Consider the following 19904-nt stretch of genomic DNA (forward strand, 5'->3'; position numbering starts at 1 on the left):
TGATTACTAGCTCCGCTCTAACCCTCTGCTATCAGTATTAGCAGAGGATGTCAGATGGGTGATATGCCTAGGTGCCAACCCAACTTTTTTTTATATATAATTTAATAATAATTAATTATCATTATTTATCAATGAATGTCATCGTGATCTCGCGTGTAAGTAATAGTAGACTATTTTTATGAAATAAAGTCACAGAAGCCACGCCTTCTAACCTACGTGTACATCCTGTTCTAATAAGTATCCGTAAACGGGCTCTGTGTGAACTGAAGTAAGTTTTGGCAGACATTTTCTGGTTATGGCTTGTTTGAAGAGACAAATGCTTTTAGATTGAAGACTGTAGGTCGACATTATGCCCAGTTTATTTTATTGAGGAGCATGTTTTCAGAGACTTCCCACTAACCACAGATTTGTATATTTGTATAAGTTAGCTGTCCATTTTAACCGGCTGAATGCTTTGACTAAAATCCAGCTAGATAACTGTAGCACATGGTCATGGTGTGCTTGCGTGAGAAGTAATGTTTCAAGTAGCAGCTAGCTAGCTAGTCTATGGTTTCAAGTGTCAAGTTCTGAGCGCTAACATTGAATATTCCGTTAAGGACATAATGATGATAATGTTAGTTTTATTTTTATTATTTTGCATGTAGGCCTACGCTGTGAATGCATCAATGATGTATTTTGTTTTAGACAAGTTTTGTATGAACTGGTTTGAGATTAAGGTTTTTTTTTTTTTCAGAGTGGTGAGCATGAAGACGGCACATGTTACACACCAACAAGCCAGCCAGCTTCTCCACAACAAATTTGTTGTTGTTCTGGGCGACTCCAGTGAGTACAAAACTGAAAGAAATAGCTGCTACTGATACCAGAGTGGTATTTTAACGTAGGGACATGTAAAACCTTAGTTAATGTTACCGTTAACACAAACCTCCTAAAAGAAAAGCCTTTTCGCTTTGGTTTGCTAATGAATCTTTGGGCTCTTATATTTGGAAATTTACCACGTAATTTAAGTTAATTTACCCAGGTTTGTCGCTAAGCCATACTTGAAATACACCATAGACCTCATTTATAGTCATCACTTTCCCCCTTATTTCTAGTTCAGCGTGGGGTATACAAAGATCTTGTTCTGCTGTTGCAAAAGGAAAACTATCTGGCTGCATCTCAACTAAAGACCAAGGTAGGTCTTGAATCACGGATCGCAGATCATCTGTGGTCAGGACAGGGCAAGGCTCTGGCCAAAGAAACGGTCTGTGCTGTTACAAAGATCGTCCTGACCTTCATCTGGAAGATAAGATAAAGGGAGACGGGAGAGTAGAGTGGATTTATTTCAAGGCGAACTTAAATGTGCAGTCAGGGATTTTACCCACTTTCAAGACAATACATTTTTTTTTGTCACATTTACCAATCATTATCTCACGAAATGCTGTCCATTCCATGAGTAGCCTACACTGTAAAAAAATGGTCTCTTTTTTTTCCCCCCACTTTATTTATGGTGCAGATTACATTTTCAAAGTTGTATAATGTATCAATCACAACTGACATCTCTCAAGACACTATTGGACAGACATAAGGGAACTAATAAATAAATAAATACTAATAAACAACAACAAAAAAATGGTCTCCATATACAGCCCAGGCTTTGAAAACAGAACAAAGTGGGGGCAGCCTGTCCCCCAAATAACACCAAAACTGCATGGAATTTCTCTGGGCATACTGAAGGTAGGGGTGAGCTACCTCTGTGTGACATGCTTTGTTTGCTCCTTGGTTAAAATATGTAGGATTTTTTTTTTGTTCAAAGATGTCTGCTAATAAAATGCAAATATCAACATAACCACATACAAATGCGAAATCCCTGACTGCACCATTAATGTGAGATTGCCCATACTGAAAAGCTTTCCCTATTTTACCATTGGTTAGATGTACCTAATCTAGCAAAGTGAGATGCATCAAAATGCAAATAGTAGGACTTACATAAATGGGTAGGGTACTAAATATATTTATGAAGGTAATAATTTGTGGTTTCTCCACTTCATGGCACACTGTCATAGCCTGGATTCAGCTTTGCCTAGTTTATTCAAATTACTTCTGTAAATGTTTCATAATTTCTCACTCATGTGAAATGAGTAACCAGCGGCCTCTCCACATCATGGCATGCTATCACAGCCTGGATTCAGCTTTGAGTAGTTCATTCAAATTACTTCTCTAAATGTTTCATTATTTCTCACTCATGATCCAGGTTTAGTACAGCGAGCGAAATCTTGTTGACATCTGTTTCTGTGTATTCCCAGGGTGAGGAGCAATTTGAGAACGATGAGCTTCTTGAGGGTGGCGTTAAAGGTCCAATGTCCAATGGGACTCAGTACAAGGAGATCCGACAATACAGTTCAGACCACCACCAAGTTCGCTTTTATTTTATTACACGCATATATTCTGAATATGTACAAAGAATTTTGGAGGACCTGGAAAAAGGTCCCAAACCGGATTTGGTGATCATGAACTCTTGCGTGTGGGACGTCTCCAGGTATTTATCGGCTTTCAGTGTGCCATCATTAAAGTCTTCACACATGAAACGGATACATGCATGCATACATGTTTTATGTATGATGCACTGACTTACGTAGTTTGTTGTTCACTCTCAGATATGGGCGACAGTGGGAGCCAGACTACATGGAAAATTTGATCACATTTTTCAAAAAGATCAGAGCCATCCTCCCAGAAGAGGTTTTAATTATCTGGAACCTCACCATGCCTTTGGGAGAAAACATTATTGGTGGCTTTTTGGTGCCAGAGGTAGATCAAATATACATACTGAACATGTTTTTTTTGTCTAGATAAGATAAAACATTTTGACCAATTTTTTGAGCATAGATTATGGTTGTGTGAAACGACCTGCAAAAGACTTAACCCATTTACTCCTAAAATGCCTGCTAAAAACGCCTATAGAATCCTATGGCATTCTAGACTAAATAACCCTATTTCCTGAGGGTTTTCTGAAAACATATAAAAAACATGAAATAAATACTAGAATACTAGAAACATGAAATAAAAAGCATGCTGCGCTACGCAGCATTCAGCGGGAGGGTCAATGTTGCGCTACGCAGCATCCAGCAGTAGGGTCAATGTTGCGTCATGCAGCATCCAGCACGAATGGGTTAAAAAGAAAGTCGTTGACCTGTGCTGAACTCAGAGTATTACGTTAATGAAATGTTGATTTTAAGAGAATATATATATATATACATAATGTAGAAACTGCAGAAACTAAAACATTGATAGATACTCAGCTGTTTAGAGGCATGTCTCCTTACCCTTAGGTTGCAGAGTTTGGCCCGTCGCTGCGTTTTGATATCATCGAGGCCAACTACTGCAGCACCACGCTGGCCAGCGTGTACGGCCTGGACGTGCTGGACCTACACTTCCAGTTCCGCTTCAGCCTGCAGCACCGCATGAAGGACGGGGTGCACTGGAATGCCGTGGCCCATCGCCGCATCACCTGCCTGCTGCTGGCGCACGTTGCCAACGCCTGGGGTGTCGAGCTGCCACCATCACAGCCCCCAAAAGGTCACACCAGAAAGCAAAGAGACAGAGCAAAGTCTTTAAAGCTCTCATGACAGTTGTGTGGGACCAGACTTGTACTATATACTTATATTGTGTGTGTGTGTAATGAATACCAGACCATTTTATGAAGCTGGAGCTGTCCAGAGTGCACTTTTATTACAGTGTTTTTTTTTTGATGATAAATTGAAGGAGATGTGTTTGTTTTGATCAGATCAACTCATCTGCGACATTTCATCTCACAATAAGGGGTTTCTCTCTTATAGGTCTGAATCAGAGCTTTAGCAGCGAAGATCTAGCCACCAAGGCGATGTACCAACAGCCAAGGAAAGCCCAAAGACCAGGTAACCTCAGAGAGATGAGACATGGTTGCATTGTATACCTTAAAGCATAACTCTCACCAAAATGCAACCTAGGGTCTTTTTGTGAATATACCCGAGTCAAACTTAAGTTTAGAAGCATAATTATGTCGGAAGTGCCACTTTTAAACTGGACCGTAGTCATTTTTGGGTCAAATAGGCTTTTTGAATGGGATTGCTAGGGGTACTGCTATTTTGATGCATGATTTGACTCTATTTTTAAAACACTAAGATGGCTCGACACAACATGAAACTTTGTATCACTAGGTTCTCTACACAGGAACTCGAGCATTGCTGCTCGAGTGGCCTCACACACTCACTTACTTAGCACCTGAGATCAATTGTCTGTGAGTCTTTAGTCCTCACGGCTCACTTTGGGATTGGCCCAGTCACTAGTTGGAGACCTGAGGAATTGAAGGTATGTTATGGAATAATTTTAAGCATATGGATTTTTCGAAAACAATCTCTCTGACTATTTAAATTACAGTATATGTTTTTGCAGACTTTGTTTGTAATGTACAGTAACTGTGAAGGGAAGAGACTTGGGCCCCTGTCTTATGTGCAGCGTATTGCGGTGCGACACAACAAGGCTTTCCTAGTTTATGTCATCGCAGTTAACATTATCCTGCCAGGTGCCTACGTCGTCTAAATAGCAAATGAGATTACACACCCACAGACGTGTTGTAAAATGAGGTGTGGTCAGGCACATTGATCGCCCATTGCCACTGAAAATGATGACAACACTGACCAAGAAAAACTTGGTCTCAAGTAAAACATGCAGTATTTAACTTTTCACTCTACCTTACATCCTCTTTTTCAAGTCACATTATTCACTCTGTCCCAACCGTAAACATAAACATTCTGACAGTCACTAGATGGAGACTCCAGGAGAGGAGGGCTGACTGCTACCCACTGCCTGACAGCCCCTTGAAAGTTTCGCACTGCTATGGAGGTGAGTTGTTTTTTCTTTTTTTTTTTTCTTTTTTTTTTTTTATTATTTTTTTTTTAAACATATCAATTTCTCTATATATCAAGATCTGTAACTGTGTGTGTGATGGTAGACATGGGGTTTTGTGTTTTGTAATGTATTTGCAGTATATCATTTGTATTTCTAAGTGTACCTTATAGAGTCATTCCGTGTCAAATCAGAAAAAATCCAGGAAAATGGTTGCAGCACCGACTTCCATAATTAAAACCTGTAAAATATTTATGTTCAATTCTATTGTTTTCATAGTCTTTTTGCCTATTATGACAGTCTAAAGCACATGGTCACTAGTCAAAACCTTAGTAGGATGTCCAGTCCACATTGGGAGTGTTTTTGTTATCAAACATCGGGTGGATGGCGCAACAAGGTGTTCCTAGGTTTCTTAATTAGTCATGGGTGTGTTTGGGGCATAACATCATTTAAACCAATGAGAATGACCTCTGTCATTCCCTTTAACAGTGCAAACTGTGACGTCAAAGAATGCATCAGTATTTTGACAGTCAGCGGCGCATTTGAAGGAGTCTGCTTGCGAGACCGTATGGAAGTCATTCCACTAAACCATACTTTACTAAAACCTAGCATAGTATAGCCTTCACGCATTTGCACTCGTCTATTATTTGAACTCAAAGACAAAACAGTTATACACAGTAAGTTACTTTCACTATTGACTGACAATGGGTTATCATTGAAAACCTAGGCTGGAAAAAGCAACACTTACCCTAATATTGTTCAAATGACGGAATAAAACAACGTTTATCCTGCAGAGGAGTTGCTTATATCTTGTGACAGTGCGTCTTCAGCTGTGCTCCATATGTGTCTCTTGCCTCTCCTAATCACGTTTAACCGTCATTACCAATTTGCAAATGATGGTGAATAACTACTCATCGTGAGATCTATTTTGTAATATCTTTATTTTACTATGTTTCCCATGGTAATCGTGTAATTTGTAATGTTTTGCATGTGGACGTGCGCTGGTGCGCGTTCATGGATGATAAAAGGATGGTGTGTTGTGTAACATATAAACAACTCGCCATAGACTTCTGACCAGGTTTCTCTTGGTCAGTGGCGTAATGCGTTTTAGGTAGTGTACGATATCGATTTTTAGACCATGCGTTAGGCCACTCCCTAGGTTGGTAATTACCACACCACTGGGAGCATTGTTTAAAAAATAGAAAATAAACTTTGTGCCGGGTGGAAAACGAGTTTTACGCCATGCGCCAGGGTGCAAAATAGGGGCCCTTATCTTGGAGGCCATGTTTGGGCATTCACATCTTAAAAAATATTATTCCTAGCCTGACCAAACTTTGTAGAATGGAAGACAAACATGTTCTCAGTACGATTCAATCATTACAAGTTTGTACTAGTCTCATTGGTTTTATAAAAGTCCCTAGTTTCAGAAAAAAACATGCAAAAAGTGATATTGAGGGTCTCAAGACTCCTTTAATGTGACACACCTGCCATCAATCAGTATTTTCTCTAGAAATATAATCCTTTGTTAATGTTTTCCCAAAATTCCCAAAATGTGAAGTCTCCAAAACAAAAGGCCATGACAATAATGAGGATAAAACAAGGCGTGGTTGTATTTTTGTGTCATTGTCATGCAACTGGAATGGTATGTGGGGTAGCTAGTAGGACCATAAAAATCTCTGTGGACATTTAGTGTGTAAAGTACCAATATTGTACCAAATCCCATTCACAGAGTAAATGCATGTAGTTACAGGTGTTTTGGGAACAACAAAATAAACATTTACAATAAAAAATAGATTTTAGCGCCCCCTCAGATAAAACACAACATAGCATTTTGCTCCTTTTACAACTGTTGACTGTTGTATTGATTAATTAAAACTAAAAACCCAGGTTTAAATGTATTCATGTACGCCATTCCCTCTCATCTAGTGACGTGTCTGTCTCATAGGTCTGAATCAGCACTTTAGCGAGCAATATCCAGCCACCATGGAGATGTACCAGCAACCAAGAAATGCTCACAATTCAGGGAACGACCCAAGAATGAGAAGTAGATGCTCTGATGCTACCTGATCTTATCTCACTACTGTACGTCACACTCTCCCACTCTAATTAGAAACCTTTTCCCAGTCACTAGATGGAGATTACAGGAAAAGAGGGGTGACCACTACCTTCCGCCTAACATCCTCATGAAGAATCCATCCTGCTATGGAGGTGAATGTTGAAGTGTAATTCCAAGGATATTGATTTCTGGAAAACGAGTCGTATCGTTAACTGTACATTGAATACATTTTTGTGTGTGTGGTGTGATGTAGACATAGGGTTTCTATCTACCGCTGCGTCGACGTTACTTCCGTGATTTGGAAAAAAACTGTAAAAGTCCTGGCAGGAAGCGATTACTATTATTAGTTTTTTGGTATATCCAGTTTTTAATATTTTTTTTTCTGAAGTGTTTACAACTTAGTGTTAACTAATAATTGTTGCAAACTGGTACTACGAACAAAATATTAGTGCATTCCTGGATCTATATCCTTATGCATGCTTCCTGCTAGGACTTTTACGGGCTTTTCCCAAATCATCGAAGTAACGTCGACACAGCGGTAGATAGTAGCATCCATCAGGCAAGTGTTATTTAAATAAACTCCTGGTGTACTTACAAACTTTTGCTTGTCAATGCCTTGTTTTATGAGTAAAGAACATGGGTGTACTTCTGTAGAAGTTTCGTACCATTCAGGGCATTATTAGTGGGGTAATTTACGAGATACTAAGTTGGTTCCATTACGCCTGCAGAAAGTCATTCGTTTCTGACAGCGCTACTCGACCAGGGTTCGACCAAGGGCAAATGGGTTCTGGGAGGGTGTTTGGCTCGGGGTCATGGTGCAAAGGACCCTAGAGTGAAATTACTCCGAACCATCGCTTTAATGACATCATTGCAAAAACTGACACCTCCACATACAATGGTGCGTAAGGCCAAATTGTTACCAGCTTTAATGAACATTAAACCAAATTAAAAACTAATTTAAATGACTTGGATTAGTTTCAAAATGTAATGTCTTCACCCAAACTACACTTTTCCTAGCCTGGCGGGCCATCCTATATCATTGAAATGTATAGTCTGGAATCGAACCATTCACCTCGCTTAATCCAAGGGGCGGGCAGAGAATTGTCTTTCAAACTGCCTAGGCATGCAATAGGCCAGCGCTACGACCATATCCGTATCCGGTCTGCAAAAAGGCAAATACATCCTTCTTCGAAAGTAATGACTTAAGTGCATTGTGTTGCTCAACTTTCAAAGAAAAGCACAAGTCCAACTCCTCCAAAGTTGACGCCAACACCGATTCAAACAACCACTCTTCGTTCGCCATAGCCACCTTTCTTGTTGTTCACAATCGCAGGACTGTCGTTATCCTGTTAAGCCCGCCTTAAGACTCTCTAACAAAATAGAGCGCTGTGATTGGATGAAGTCCACAGCGTCAGCCAAAAGAAATCCCTATGGTTTGATACTAGACGTACAGGCTGAGCAAATTAATTTGCTGCCGCTAGGGTGCGTCTAGATTTCTAGGCTACACTTTTCCACCAAAGTCTATGAATATCGTCTGTAGCTTTTCATTTTGTAGTAGGATAGTGTAGTAGGACGAACCATAATGTAGAGTAGCCTATGTAATCTAGCGTAGTCTAATCTCCTTGACGCATAACATGCCGCGGCATGGCTTCAGTTTCAGGGGGCGTCATATGTCATTGCGAATGATTAAAATGCAGAGGTGCACAGTCAATAAAACAAAACAATAAAAAAATAACAAAACATTGGGCAGGCAAGTGCCAGTCATTTTAAAAGTTTTTGTTTGGATGAAAGTAGCTGCAACAATCGTACGTTTTTCCTAAAGTTGTTCAGGTTCACCGTTGGGTCATTACTTATGGTTAAATAGCCTTATCACTTATATTGGAGCTCCTTCGATAAAAATCACTCTTATTACTCACACATGCTTATCGTGTCATTTAGCCTACCTGCTTTCTGCAAAACACAAACGAAGGAATTGCAACAGTGGGCCATGAAGATGCGTATGTGGAACGCGGGAAACAACGCGTGTTTAACGTTTTTTACGCATGGTGGAGTGCTACAGCATGACTGTCATTCTTGTAACAAATTTTATGGCAAAGAGGCCTAATTGGAGACGTTTGCGTGATGCGTTATCAATGGTAACAACACTTTACATATTAATACATGCATATTAAAATGCTCAAAACAATGCCCCAAGAAGTGGGGGGACGGCATTCCCCCTCGTCCAACATTTGTCCATTGGCATTAGGAATGGAGAACCTAGCGTGCTATTTAAAAGGCACATTGTGGAGGATTAGATTACCATAAGTATGATCTATAAGCAGAAATTAACTATACACTCTTAAAACAAAAGTGTTCCCTATCTGGACACAGAGATGTGTTCAATAAAAAACAACGCAAGTTGTGGTATTTTCAACACGTATATTGCGTAACAAAAAAAAGGAAACAACACCAACTGTATTGTTCCTATCTGGACACAGATGTGTTCAAAATAACGCAAGTTGTGGTGTTTTCAACACATTCGTTTTAAGAGTGTAGTATTCATAATTACAGTATGTTTTCATTATTGTCACAGCGTGTAAATACTATTTGTCGCATTTTCATTAGAATGAGTGCTTTATATCTACAAAGGAAACGGGTCCGCCTCCACAGAGTCTGTCATGTTTCTACGGGAACACAGAATGGACAAACCAAAATACTGTATCAAAAGAGGGCCTTTTATGTTTGAATGCCATTTGGTGGCCACCATATTTCTCGCCCACTCTTAGACATGGATCTCGTTTCCAACCTGAGGACTACCTGCAATCATGTTTGGCATTTCCTCTCTTTCAGTGACATGTGTCTGTCTTATAGGTCTGTCTTATAATCAGAGCTTTGGCAAGCAAGATCCAACTACCAATGAGATGTACCAGCAATGTGGGAATGCTCAGAATTCAGGTAACAGTAGAAGGACACAAATGAGCCATGGATGCTCTGATGTTACCTGCATGCATATCCTTCACAACACACTTCTTCACACTCTCCCATCCTAAATATAAACATTATTATCTCAGTCACCAGGTGGAGCTTCCAGGAAAGGAGGGATGACCTTTGTCTACCACCTGTCACCCCAACAAAGCCTTCACACTGTTGTCGAGGTGAATGTGGAAGTATAATTTTAAGCACAATGATTTCTTGAGAAGAAGAAAGATCATTAAATATGCATAGAATACATTTCTTTCAGTTCATTTAAACTGCTGAAATCATGTTATTCAATTAATTCTAATGAATTTATTCATGTATGACGTTCCATCTCATCCAGTGACATGTCTTTGTCTTACAGGTCTGAATCAGAGTTTTAATGAGCATCATCCGCCCACCAATGAACTGTACCAACAACCAAGGAATACTCAGAATGCAGGTAACCACAGAGTGGCAAGACATGGATGCTCTGATGCTACTGGCCCTGATCTCCTTCACATTTCACTACTTCACTCTCTCCCACCCTAAATCTAAACCTTCTCACAGAGACCAGCTGGAAACTCCAGGAAAGGAGGGATGACTTCTACCTGCCACCTGCCACCCCAACAAAGCCTTCTCGCTGCTATGGAGGTAAAAGTTGAAGTATTTTTTTTTTAAGCACATTTATTTCTCGAAAAGGAAAAGGGTCATTAAATAGACTGTCTGTTTATACTGTCTATTATATGCTGTGATGCGTCTCCGTCTAATAGGTCTGAATCGGAGCTTTAACAAACAAGATTCGGCCATCAATGAGGTGTACCAGCAGCCAAGGAATGCCCAGAATTCAGGTAACCTTGGAGTGACCACACATGGACGCTCTGATTCTACCTGACCTTATCTCCTTCATATCACATGACTTTACTCTCTCCCACCCTAACTATAAACATTCAGTAACTAGGTGAAGACTCCAGAAAAGGAGTGTTGAGGCATGAATGCTCCGATGTTTCCTGACTCATCTCCTTCATATCTCACTACTTTCTCCTCTCCCACCCTCCCTAAACATAAACCTTCTCACAGTCACTAGTTTGAGACCCCAGAAAAGGAGGGCGGACTGCTACATGATGTCTACCCCCCACCCGAAGGCTCCACGCTGCTATGGAGGTGCAGGTAAACGTGTTTTTGTCAAAAATAGGTACAATAGAATACAATGTACATAGAATACATTTATTAGAGTGTGTGTTTGCAGACATACGGTATGTTTTTGTTTGGCTAGTTGCTTTATTTGTAATTTGTTTTACAGTAATTTGTATTGCTGTGTCCTTTATATGCCACAATCTGTGTCATAAATGGATCCCAAAATCAATTTATACATATGTCATTCCCTTTCTTCCAGTGAGGCATGTCTCTCTTGTGAGTTCGAATTGGCAAGATCCAGCCACCAATGATCTGTACCAGCAACCAAGGAATGCCCAAAATTCAGGTAACCTTGGAGAGATTAGTTTAATTTTGTTGTAGCACTGCTAGTCTCTTCCTTCCTGACTGTGGCTTTACATGGTCAACTAAATGTATCCATTTCAAATCAATTTATTCATGCACGCCATTCCTTCTCATCCAGTGACCTGTGTCTATCTTGTAGGTGTGAAGCAGAGTTTTGGCGAACAAGATCTGGCTACCAGTGTGATGTACCAGCAACCAAGGAATACTCAGGATTCAGGTAACAGCAGAAGGATGAAACATGGACGCTCTGATTCTACCTGACCTCATCTCCTTCACATCACACTACTTCACTCTCTCCTACCCTAACTATAAACCTTCACACAGTCACTAGAAGCAGCCTTCAGGAAAGGAGGGATGACTTCTACCTGCCGCCTGCTACCCCAACAAAGCCTTCACGCTGCTATAGAGGTAAATGTTTTTATATAATTTTTATATAATGCATCATGTATCACATCACACACACACACACACACACACACACACACATAACTATAGGAATTTAGTGATTAATCGTGATTAAAAAATGTAATCGTTTGACAGCACTTATATATATTTATTTATTTATTTATTTATTTATTTGTATGTATGTATGTATGTGATACACACACACACATACATATCTCATGTATGACATTTCTTCATTCATTGAGGTGTGTGTCTCTTACAGTGCTCAATCAGAGCTTTAGCCGGGAAGATCCAGCCACCAGATGGATCAGCAGGGAGTCAAGGAAAGAGCAGTGTTCAGGTAACCTCAGAGCGGTGAGACCTAGATGGCCAGAGTTCAGGTAACCTCAGAGCGGTGAGACATGGATGCTCTCATGCTACTTGATGTTACTAGGTGCAGGGTCTGACTTCTGCATTATGCCATTATGCACACACTGCACAATTAAGCAGAAATCAGTCATTTATAGGGTTTTGTGTAATATGTAGACAAACATGGCGGAAGTTGACTTTTAAATAAGAGTTTGTCAGTTATGATTAGGTTTCATGGAAATTGTCACTGTAAACAAAAAGTGGTATGATTTTCAACTCACTCACACACAATTTATCTAGATAGATAGATACTTTATTGATCCCCAAGGGGATCTGCAATTTGTGTTTGTTTCTACTAGAACCAACTGGATTTAACAGGTGCGAGAATCGCCTTAATTACCAGTGTACATACCAGGAGCCACATTTCAGGGAGCCACATTTTGTCACAAGAGGTAAATATCTGGTGATTAGATGCTTTGCCCTAGTGCTCTGTCAATCAACTCTAAATGTGCCTATGTCCTTATGTGTTGTTTTGCCTATTCCTTGTAAGAACATTGGTCCCTTATGGCTGCATTGTTTCTCAAGATTTCTCCAGAGGCTACACTGCACCTCAGCTGGCTGGACAGTCTTATTGTACGACCAGGACCAAAGGTGTAGCATACAGTTTGGTTCCTATGTTTCATTTTGATAGTACTTTAGTTTACACTGTAATCTTTATGTGGCTCCCAACCAAACCAAGACCTCTATAAATTAGTAAAGATGTAAAAAACATTGATATGATCCAATTTATCATCAAGTGTGTCATGTCATTTTTTTCCACTCCAGACCCAGGCTTCTCTCTTGGCAACTATCAACACCACTCTCCAAGTAAGTCTTGTTGATTTTTTTTTTTTTTTTAAATATGCATGTAGTGCTTAGATTTTGTTAAATTAATATGAATTACATATTTGTTCAAGTCTGGTTTATTTTCAATGTCAACCTGATTCACATATGAAAGACCAACTTCATGCTATGAAATGTTCATGTTTTTCCCCCTGAATTGATGCACAGTGAAATCACACATCACTGTTTGTTAATAGTTGGAAGAAATGAAATGAGCCATGTAAATATTAGACTCTGCAGTGATATGATTTACTTTGATGAGTGTGTACCCCAAAAGTCACAAATCCACCTCTTCACTTGTTTACATTGTTAACACTGTGAAATAGTTTGCATCAGAATGGGAGGGATGTCTGAAAAATAATGTGATCTAGATATTAATTATGCATCATGCAAAAAACAGTTGAAGATTTGTATAGTGTAAGTGATGTACCTGCTTCATATGAATCTTCTCTAATAACTGTTTGTGTTTTGTGTCCAGATGACAACTATGTGATGCGAAACAAATACTCCGGCCGTGCCCAGTACAGGCCGTACTGAGACCCTTCTGCCTTCCCTCCGATTACATTTTAAAATGGAGCAGCTTTTACAATTTTGCCATTTACTATTGTATTGCTATATAAAAACAATAAAATTTAAATCAATTTAGATAAATAAATAAATGTTAAAAATCCTGGGAAATTTTTCTGGTTTTATTTATTTATTTATTTTTTTGTCGCTCTTGATTGTACAATGTGCCGCCAGATGTTGATGAAAAGTGAGACACTTAGGTTGGACGCCCCACTCTCCCAAGAATGAACTAGATGTGGTTGGGCAGTTTAACACAGGTCTGCTGAAGTCAAAGCTAACCTGATGGTTAGTTTAAGGTTTGTTTGTTTGTTTTAATTTAAGGCCATTTCGGCAACTAAGGCTATTTAATGGCTAGAGCATTGTGTGTTATAGAAACTTAAATATGTTTCTTAAAATCTATGCTGTTGGATTCTCTGGTTGTTGCGTTGTGTTTTAGTTCTAATGTCTGTATTGAAGATGGTCAATAAAGCTTGACGGCGGGATCAGGATCGGCGATTAGATGATGATTTATTGTAGATGGTACAACAATTAATAACAGAACACAGGCTAAGTCTCAAACAGTAAAACTGTGCAGTCTAACAGCTGTGGTTGTTATTAGAAGCGGCTGCTGAGCCTTCCGACAGAAGATGCTCCTCGGGTCGCTTCCTCGATCCGTCTCCAAGTCAAAACCTAAGACAAAGCCTGTTATACTAAAACATACAAACGTCAATCATTCCAACGTGGCAGGTGACAACCAGTGTACAAAACCCGGCCCGGGCCAGATGGAGATACTAGCCCAAATAGGCAGACATGCTGTCTCCCTCGGCCCATGTTATCACTGATGTTCCTAAACATCGGGCTGTGTCACCTTCCTGCTGGTACACAGGCCTAAGGCACAGTTATGTACAATAATATGAACCTCTCCCCGTTGTATACTACACACAGATGTAACATGAACACATCAGAATACAGTGAGAATACCCCAGAATTCTACAATGCTAATAAGATATTCTAAAACCTTGGGTGGGACCTTACTAAAAACATCAGCTATAGAATTTTGATAATAAAAGTGTTGCCCTGCCTTGAAAACCAAAAGACAACAGATCAAAATATGTCTCACTGACAGGGGTGTTTTGCAAAATTGGCATAATGGAGGATCTGGTATAGACTGCTTGATATAGGTTTAAGGTCCGAGGCAGGGATTTGACATTCTGTGACTTCTTCGTTAAGGGCTTGCTTCACTGTCCGCTTTCTCATTTCCACCAACATGGCCTGGGACCCAGCAAAAAAACTACACTTAAGTTCTTGTTCTTTAGACTTTCTAGTTTATCAAGGATGTTGACAATAATAGGATGGTCAGTTTTTAAGGATTCCAATGCCTGGAGACATGATCTAGAGTCTGTAAAAAATATTTTAAAAAAGGACTTTTGTTCTTTAGTCTGATCTATATATTCAAGTGCCAAATATAAGGCACAAGCCTCAGCCGTAAAAATATATATTCCTATATAGAACATAATCCTGGTATTCGTAGTCCACACTGATTCTGTCCAACTACCATTGCTGATGACACACAGTTACAGGTAAGAAATTAATAGTACCAGTTATTCTGCCTGCCATCACTAAATATTAGGCTGTGGTCCTCTTTAAAAGGAATGCCATGGAAGTCCCCAGGAATACCCTTCAGCAGGAGACTGGCCAGCACCCTGAAGCTGGCTCAAAGGAGCAAAGTCCATGATGTGAGAGCACTAGGCAACTAATTCTACCACTGAAGAAAAGAGTCTTGAATTTGATCTAGCGTTTATGGCTGGTCGACACAACAGACACTCATCAGAAAACCGCAGTGGGCGGTTGGGGATGTAAAGCTGGATCATAGAATTGAGATAGCAGTGAGCAGATCCAGTAAGTGTCCTATAGCAGTGTTTCTCAAAGTGTGGTCCGGGGACCACTGGTGGTCAGCAAGCTATTCCAAGTGGTCCGCAAACAGACGTGGTAAAATATAATATAGATGAGTTGTTTGCAATATTGAACCAACTTGTATGTAAATCCAAACAGTTCTGCAACACTGTCTATGTAAGATATGCCAATTTAAATCATATGAATCCTCTGACACAATAAGCAAAGTGCAAAGACAATAAGCAAGGTGGTTCAGTGAATAGGCCTATTGTGTAGGCTAATTGAAGTAGGCCTAGGTCTATTTTTTTTTTAGCTAGGTGGTCCGTGCGTTTCTTTTTTTATTGGTTAAGAAGTCCTTCATGAGAAACACTGTCCCATAGGTCAGTGGTTCTTAAACTTTTTGTCTGGCGACCCCCCCAAAAAACATGGGCCAAGTCTCAATGTCAATGTCAATTTTATTTATTAGTGCATTTACAGACGGCTTAGCCGCACCAAAGTGCTTCACAATAAAGTGCAATAAATAAAAACAGGAAGGCACAAAAACAGAAAGGCCTAGTTAAGAAATTAAGAAATGCAGACTCTCACGACCTCCTTCTCTCTAACCGGTGGAATTTGGTTTAGAAATGTTGTGAGATGGGCATTGGAAGCAGAGGCAGAAAATGTCTTCTCTCATAGGTAGGCTATCTCAACATCAAAGGCATTATGTCAATGGCAGCCTTTGACTAAAAACCTTCACCAAAATGTCTTTAATCCAGGCTGCAAATCAATATTTCCAATATTTTTGGCGACCCCCAGTTTGAGAACCACTGCTGTAAGTCATGGTGAGATATTTAAATGTTATTCTAGCCACTAGAGGGAGCAAATGAAGCGTAACTAGGAGAGGAGTTCCATGTGTCCGCTGATTGAAGACCAGGAGAGGCGCACTGAGGTTGGAGAGCCCTGCTGATAGTAGCATGGATGGATGCAGCTGCATCCCCATCAATGACTGGAGCCTCCTTCTCCTCTCAGAAAGCTTGGCTGAGGAGGAGGCCATCACAGCCAACAGCATATTCTCCACGATTGTGTCCGTATCACCTACTGACCAGAGTCACTTGGAGAACAGTGAGGATTTAGATTCTGTACCACTGGCATGCTTTGGCAAAGTCTTTGTGGCAGTCCAGCAGGGGCCGATGACTTACATTTAACCCAGGGCCCTTAGCTGCTGTGTTTATCAGATGCTCCTCGACACCCATTTGGGGAGAAGCTCATCTATCCCGGACTGCCGGACCAAACCCATCCTTGAGAAAATGGCCACCAACCAAGACCTGAACACCATCTTTCTCTCTTATGTCTCCCAACTTCATGGAGAGGCAACTCTCTGGAGCTCCTGCCTTTCCCTGAAACCCCTCGCCACACTGGGGAACTGCGGATGAAGTGTGCGGGTGGATCAACTATGGAGGTGGACAGACGTCATTTGTCAATGGTACTTTGGAGGACTCCTCTTTATGGTCCGTGTCCAGCCTGCAGTGCCATCAACTGGAAGCTCTGGAGGCCTTAACTGGTGTGATGGTCAACCAGGCTCAGTATGGACTCAAATGCTGTGACGGTCGTCAGAAGGGTAAGCAAACCGGCAAAGTCACACATCACAAAGTTTATTGTTTCATATTTTAATGTTTGCTGAACTTGAAAACAGCCTGCTTTCATTGCACAGTGTGTTCATATCATCATCTTCTCTTCCCAGCCCCTGTGTCTAAGAGGTCCAACTCAGAGCCTGTGGTGAACATTCCCTCTGGTGCTGGGAAAGTGGAGATGACCACAGTCACTCAGGTCTCCTCTCATCATGCTGACTCAAGGCCCACGTGAGAAGTTGACCAGCAGCTCCCAGGATACCATAGGCAATGTGAGGAATAACTCCTCTTCCCCCTGGCCTTGTTTGTCCTTACCAGCAATGCCAGAAACCTTCCTCCCCAAAAGAACGCAGGGCCAACACTTAAGGCTTTTCTCATCTAAGGTAATTGGCTTAGAGACAGAAAAAAAATAATTCAGATTTGTCTGTTAAGGGGAAGAGATCTTCCAAAAGATACATACGTATGATTACTGATTATTATTTTGAGTACATTCAGTCAATAATTCATGTATTATTGTATATGCATTTTCAAAAGCATGGCCACACTCATTTTTCAACATAGACCTAAAAGGAGTTACCAAGGTGTTTCGAAATATTAAAATTTTAACAATTTATCATGGAATATTTGTTTTCCACATGCCACAATGAATGAAGTGACTCCATGTTGTCTCTGCCTTGCAGTGCTGCGGCCTTCGTAATAACAGAGGAAGAACATATAAGATTGTAACAGCATTATGTTTAGAGCAAACTGATACATTAAAGTTTGTTTTCAATGCCTATTAAGAATGAATAAACATTTATACTAATAATGGATGACTTTCATCAAGTGTCACCCTTTCCATGAAGATAACTGGATTTTCATAGGCCTGCTATTGTTGATGGACAGCACATGTTCACTGTCTGTCAACAATAGCAGGCCTATGAAAATCCTGTTATCTTCATGGAAAGTGAATGTGAATGTGCTGTCTGCATATGTTCACCTCCTCCATTAAAGTAGAATTGGATCTACATCTTATTACATGACATTTATTAACTCAAAGTTCAAAAGCCTAGGAGTATGTGGTTAAGAACATACTTTCACTTTTGTCAGCAAAATCCTCAGCAGAGTTGAAGCTGGAAGTTGGAAGGAGTGCCCAATTCCACCTATACTCACTCTTAACTTGGAATACATTATATTGATACTACTTTGTCATCACTTACGTGCTGAGGCGGTCGACTTGACTCAGTCATGATGTGGTTTTGAATATGACCAGCCAACTGCTAGGATACACCAAGGATAAGAACGTAAACCTATACAAAGTATGAACTCAATTTTGCAGCCCATTCTCAGTATACTCCAACTATACTATTTTATTGTCTGTAGAGACATGTTAACATGCATTCCTTCTCAAATGTCCAATCTTCTGAAGTTTTCCTTTAATGTCATACATTATTTATCTGTTGGCTAGGTTTTTTGATTGTCCTTCAAAGTAATTTTGATGAAATGTGTTTATATTTCATCAGTGTGGTAGTCTTGGTAAATGGGTATATAGTTTTATTCAAGATTTTCACTGTGTTTTTATAATTTCTTTAATCTGCATCAAAAGTGTACTGCTGTTCTAGCAGTACCTACACTTTTGATGCAGATTAAAGAAATTATAAAAACACAGTGAAAATCTTGAATCGATACGATAAAGGTCATTGCCTATGTGTCAACCACTAAGCAATCAATTCTTTCGTTCAGCATGATGCGAGCTTCTGGGTACCCAGATTAAGCAATCCATTGTCCAGGTAGGGCCTAAGTACAGCTCTGGTCAAAGTTTGTGTCCTGGTATTTTAGCACACTGAATAAGCAATTCTGATATTAACAAAGAACATGGCCTAAAATAACTGACAGCATCATGAACAGTTTATAAAATAAATAATTTATTTGAGAAGTGGAATGCAGACTACACATTCACACAATCATTCACTCGCTGTTCTATAATGTATAACATACATTAATATAGCCTAATGTAATATCTGATACGCCAAATCTAGGAAATCTCAAGGGCGAAAGAGTTGGAAAAACTCAAGGTCATTTTTATATCCTTTAGAATTTATAATTATTTATCAATGAATATGTCATCCTGATGTCGTAAGTGATGTCGCGTGTAAGTAATTTTTTTTATATAAAACTCAAGCACAGAATTGCCACGCCTTCTAACGTGTCCATCCTGTTGTGTGAAGAAGGCTACCAGAGCCCGTTTACGGAGAGCCGGTGTTACATGGCAACTGGCTCCCATGTTAACTGGCTGCGTTGATGACGTTTCATGATTGATGAGTCTTTGCCAGATGTGGCCGCTTGCAGAAATTATATCAAAGATTGTTAAGGCGGAGCAAGATACTTCGTCGTAGTTCATGTCTATGGGCGCGAAATGGGGATCGAATCCTGTCTGCATAAAGAGGCGTGTCGATGACGTATTGATGAGCATACGTTGCAACCGGCCAACAGCAGCGGCATAAATAACCGGCGCACACCTGATATAAAGTCGATTTTCTCCAGACTGGAATGCTCAAAAATGCTAAAAATGTACCTGAAATGTTCAGAAGGGTTTGAGGATCATGGAAACGTGCCCGAAATTCACATTCCTAACTCTATAGAACCAAGACCTTAGCATATGTGGTAAAATTCTGAGCTATGCCCATAGACTTCAATGGAGCAGTCGCTGTCTCTGCTCTGCATAAAGGGGGATTTTGACCCCCCCTCGTGCGATCCGGGTTCCCGGAAGTGGCTCCTGATGAAATATCTTGCTCCGCCTTAACAATCTTTGATTATATCTCGAGAAAAGTGGATTTGAGGGGTAGAGCTCCATATACCTCCATTCATTCTGCACTTATTCGTGAGCGCCCTCA

General features: G+C 40.2%; 1 protein-coding gene across 7 annotated transcripts; it reads left to right on the plus strand.

Annotated features, from left to right (window-relative positions):
• The first annotated feature begins 141 nt into the window (after window positions 1-141).
• On the plus strand, window positions 142-13656 carry LOC121689642. Of its 7 annotated transcripts, none has more exons than XM_042069632.1 (24): window positions 142-268; window positions 734-822; window positions 1092-1171; window positions 2283-2515; window positions 2634-2784; window positions 3306-3552; window positions 3813-3890; window positions 4774-4857; window positions 6806-6904; window positions 6985-7068; window positions 9746-9850; window positions 9967-10050; window positions 10236-10313; window positions 10421-10504; window positions 10624-10701; window positions 10931-11020; window positions 11247-11333; window positions 11490-11567; window positions 11675-11758; window positions 12018-12095; window positions 12463-12555; window positions 12689-12754; window positions 12929-12970; window positions 13464-13656. In XM_042069632.1, exons 2-24 carry the CDS (start codon window positions 744-746, stop codon window positions 13520-13522), a joined length of 2241 nt encoding a protein of 746 aa, XP_041925566.1. In that variant the 5' UTR covers window positions 142-268; window positions 734-743; the 3' UTR covers window positions 13523-13656. The 7 variants fall into 7 exon arrangements, with proteins under 7 accessions (XP_041925566.1, XP_041925565.1, XP_041925562.1 ...); XM_042069631.1 differs by lacking the exon at window positions 142-268 and adding an exon at window positions 273-336; XM_042069628.1 differs by lacking the exon at window positions 142-268 and adding an exon at window positions 279-613 and having other exon boundaries at window positions 12654-12754.
• The last annotated feature ends 6248 nt before the right edge of the window (window positions 13657-19904 follow it).

Source organism: Alosa sapidissima, chromosome 18, assembly GCF_018492685.1.
Source record: "Alosa sapidissima isolate fAloSap1 chromosome 18, fAloSap1.pri, whole genome shotgun sequence".
Classification (NCBI taxonomy): domain Eukaryota; kingdom Metazoa; phylum Chordata; class Actinopteri; order Clupeiformes; family Clupeidae; genus Alosa; species Alosa sapidissima.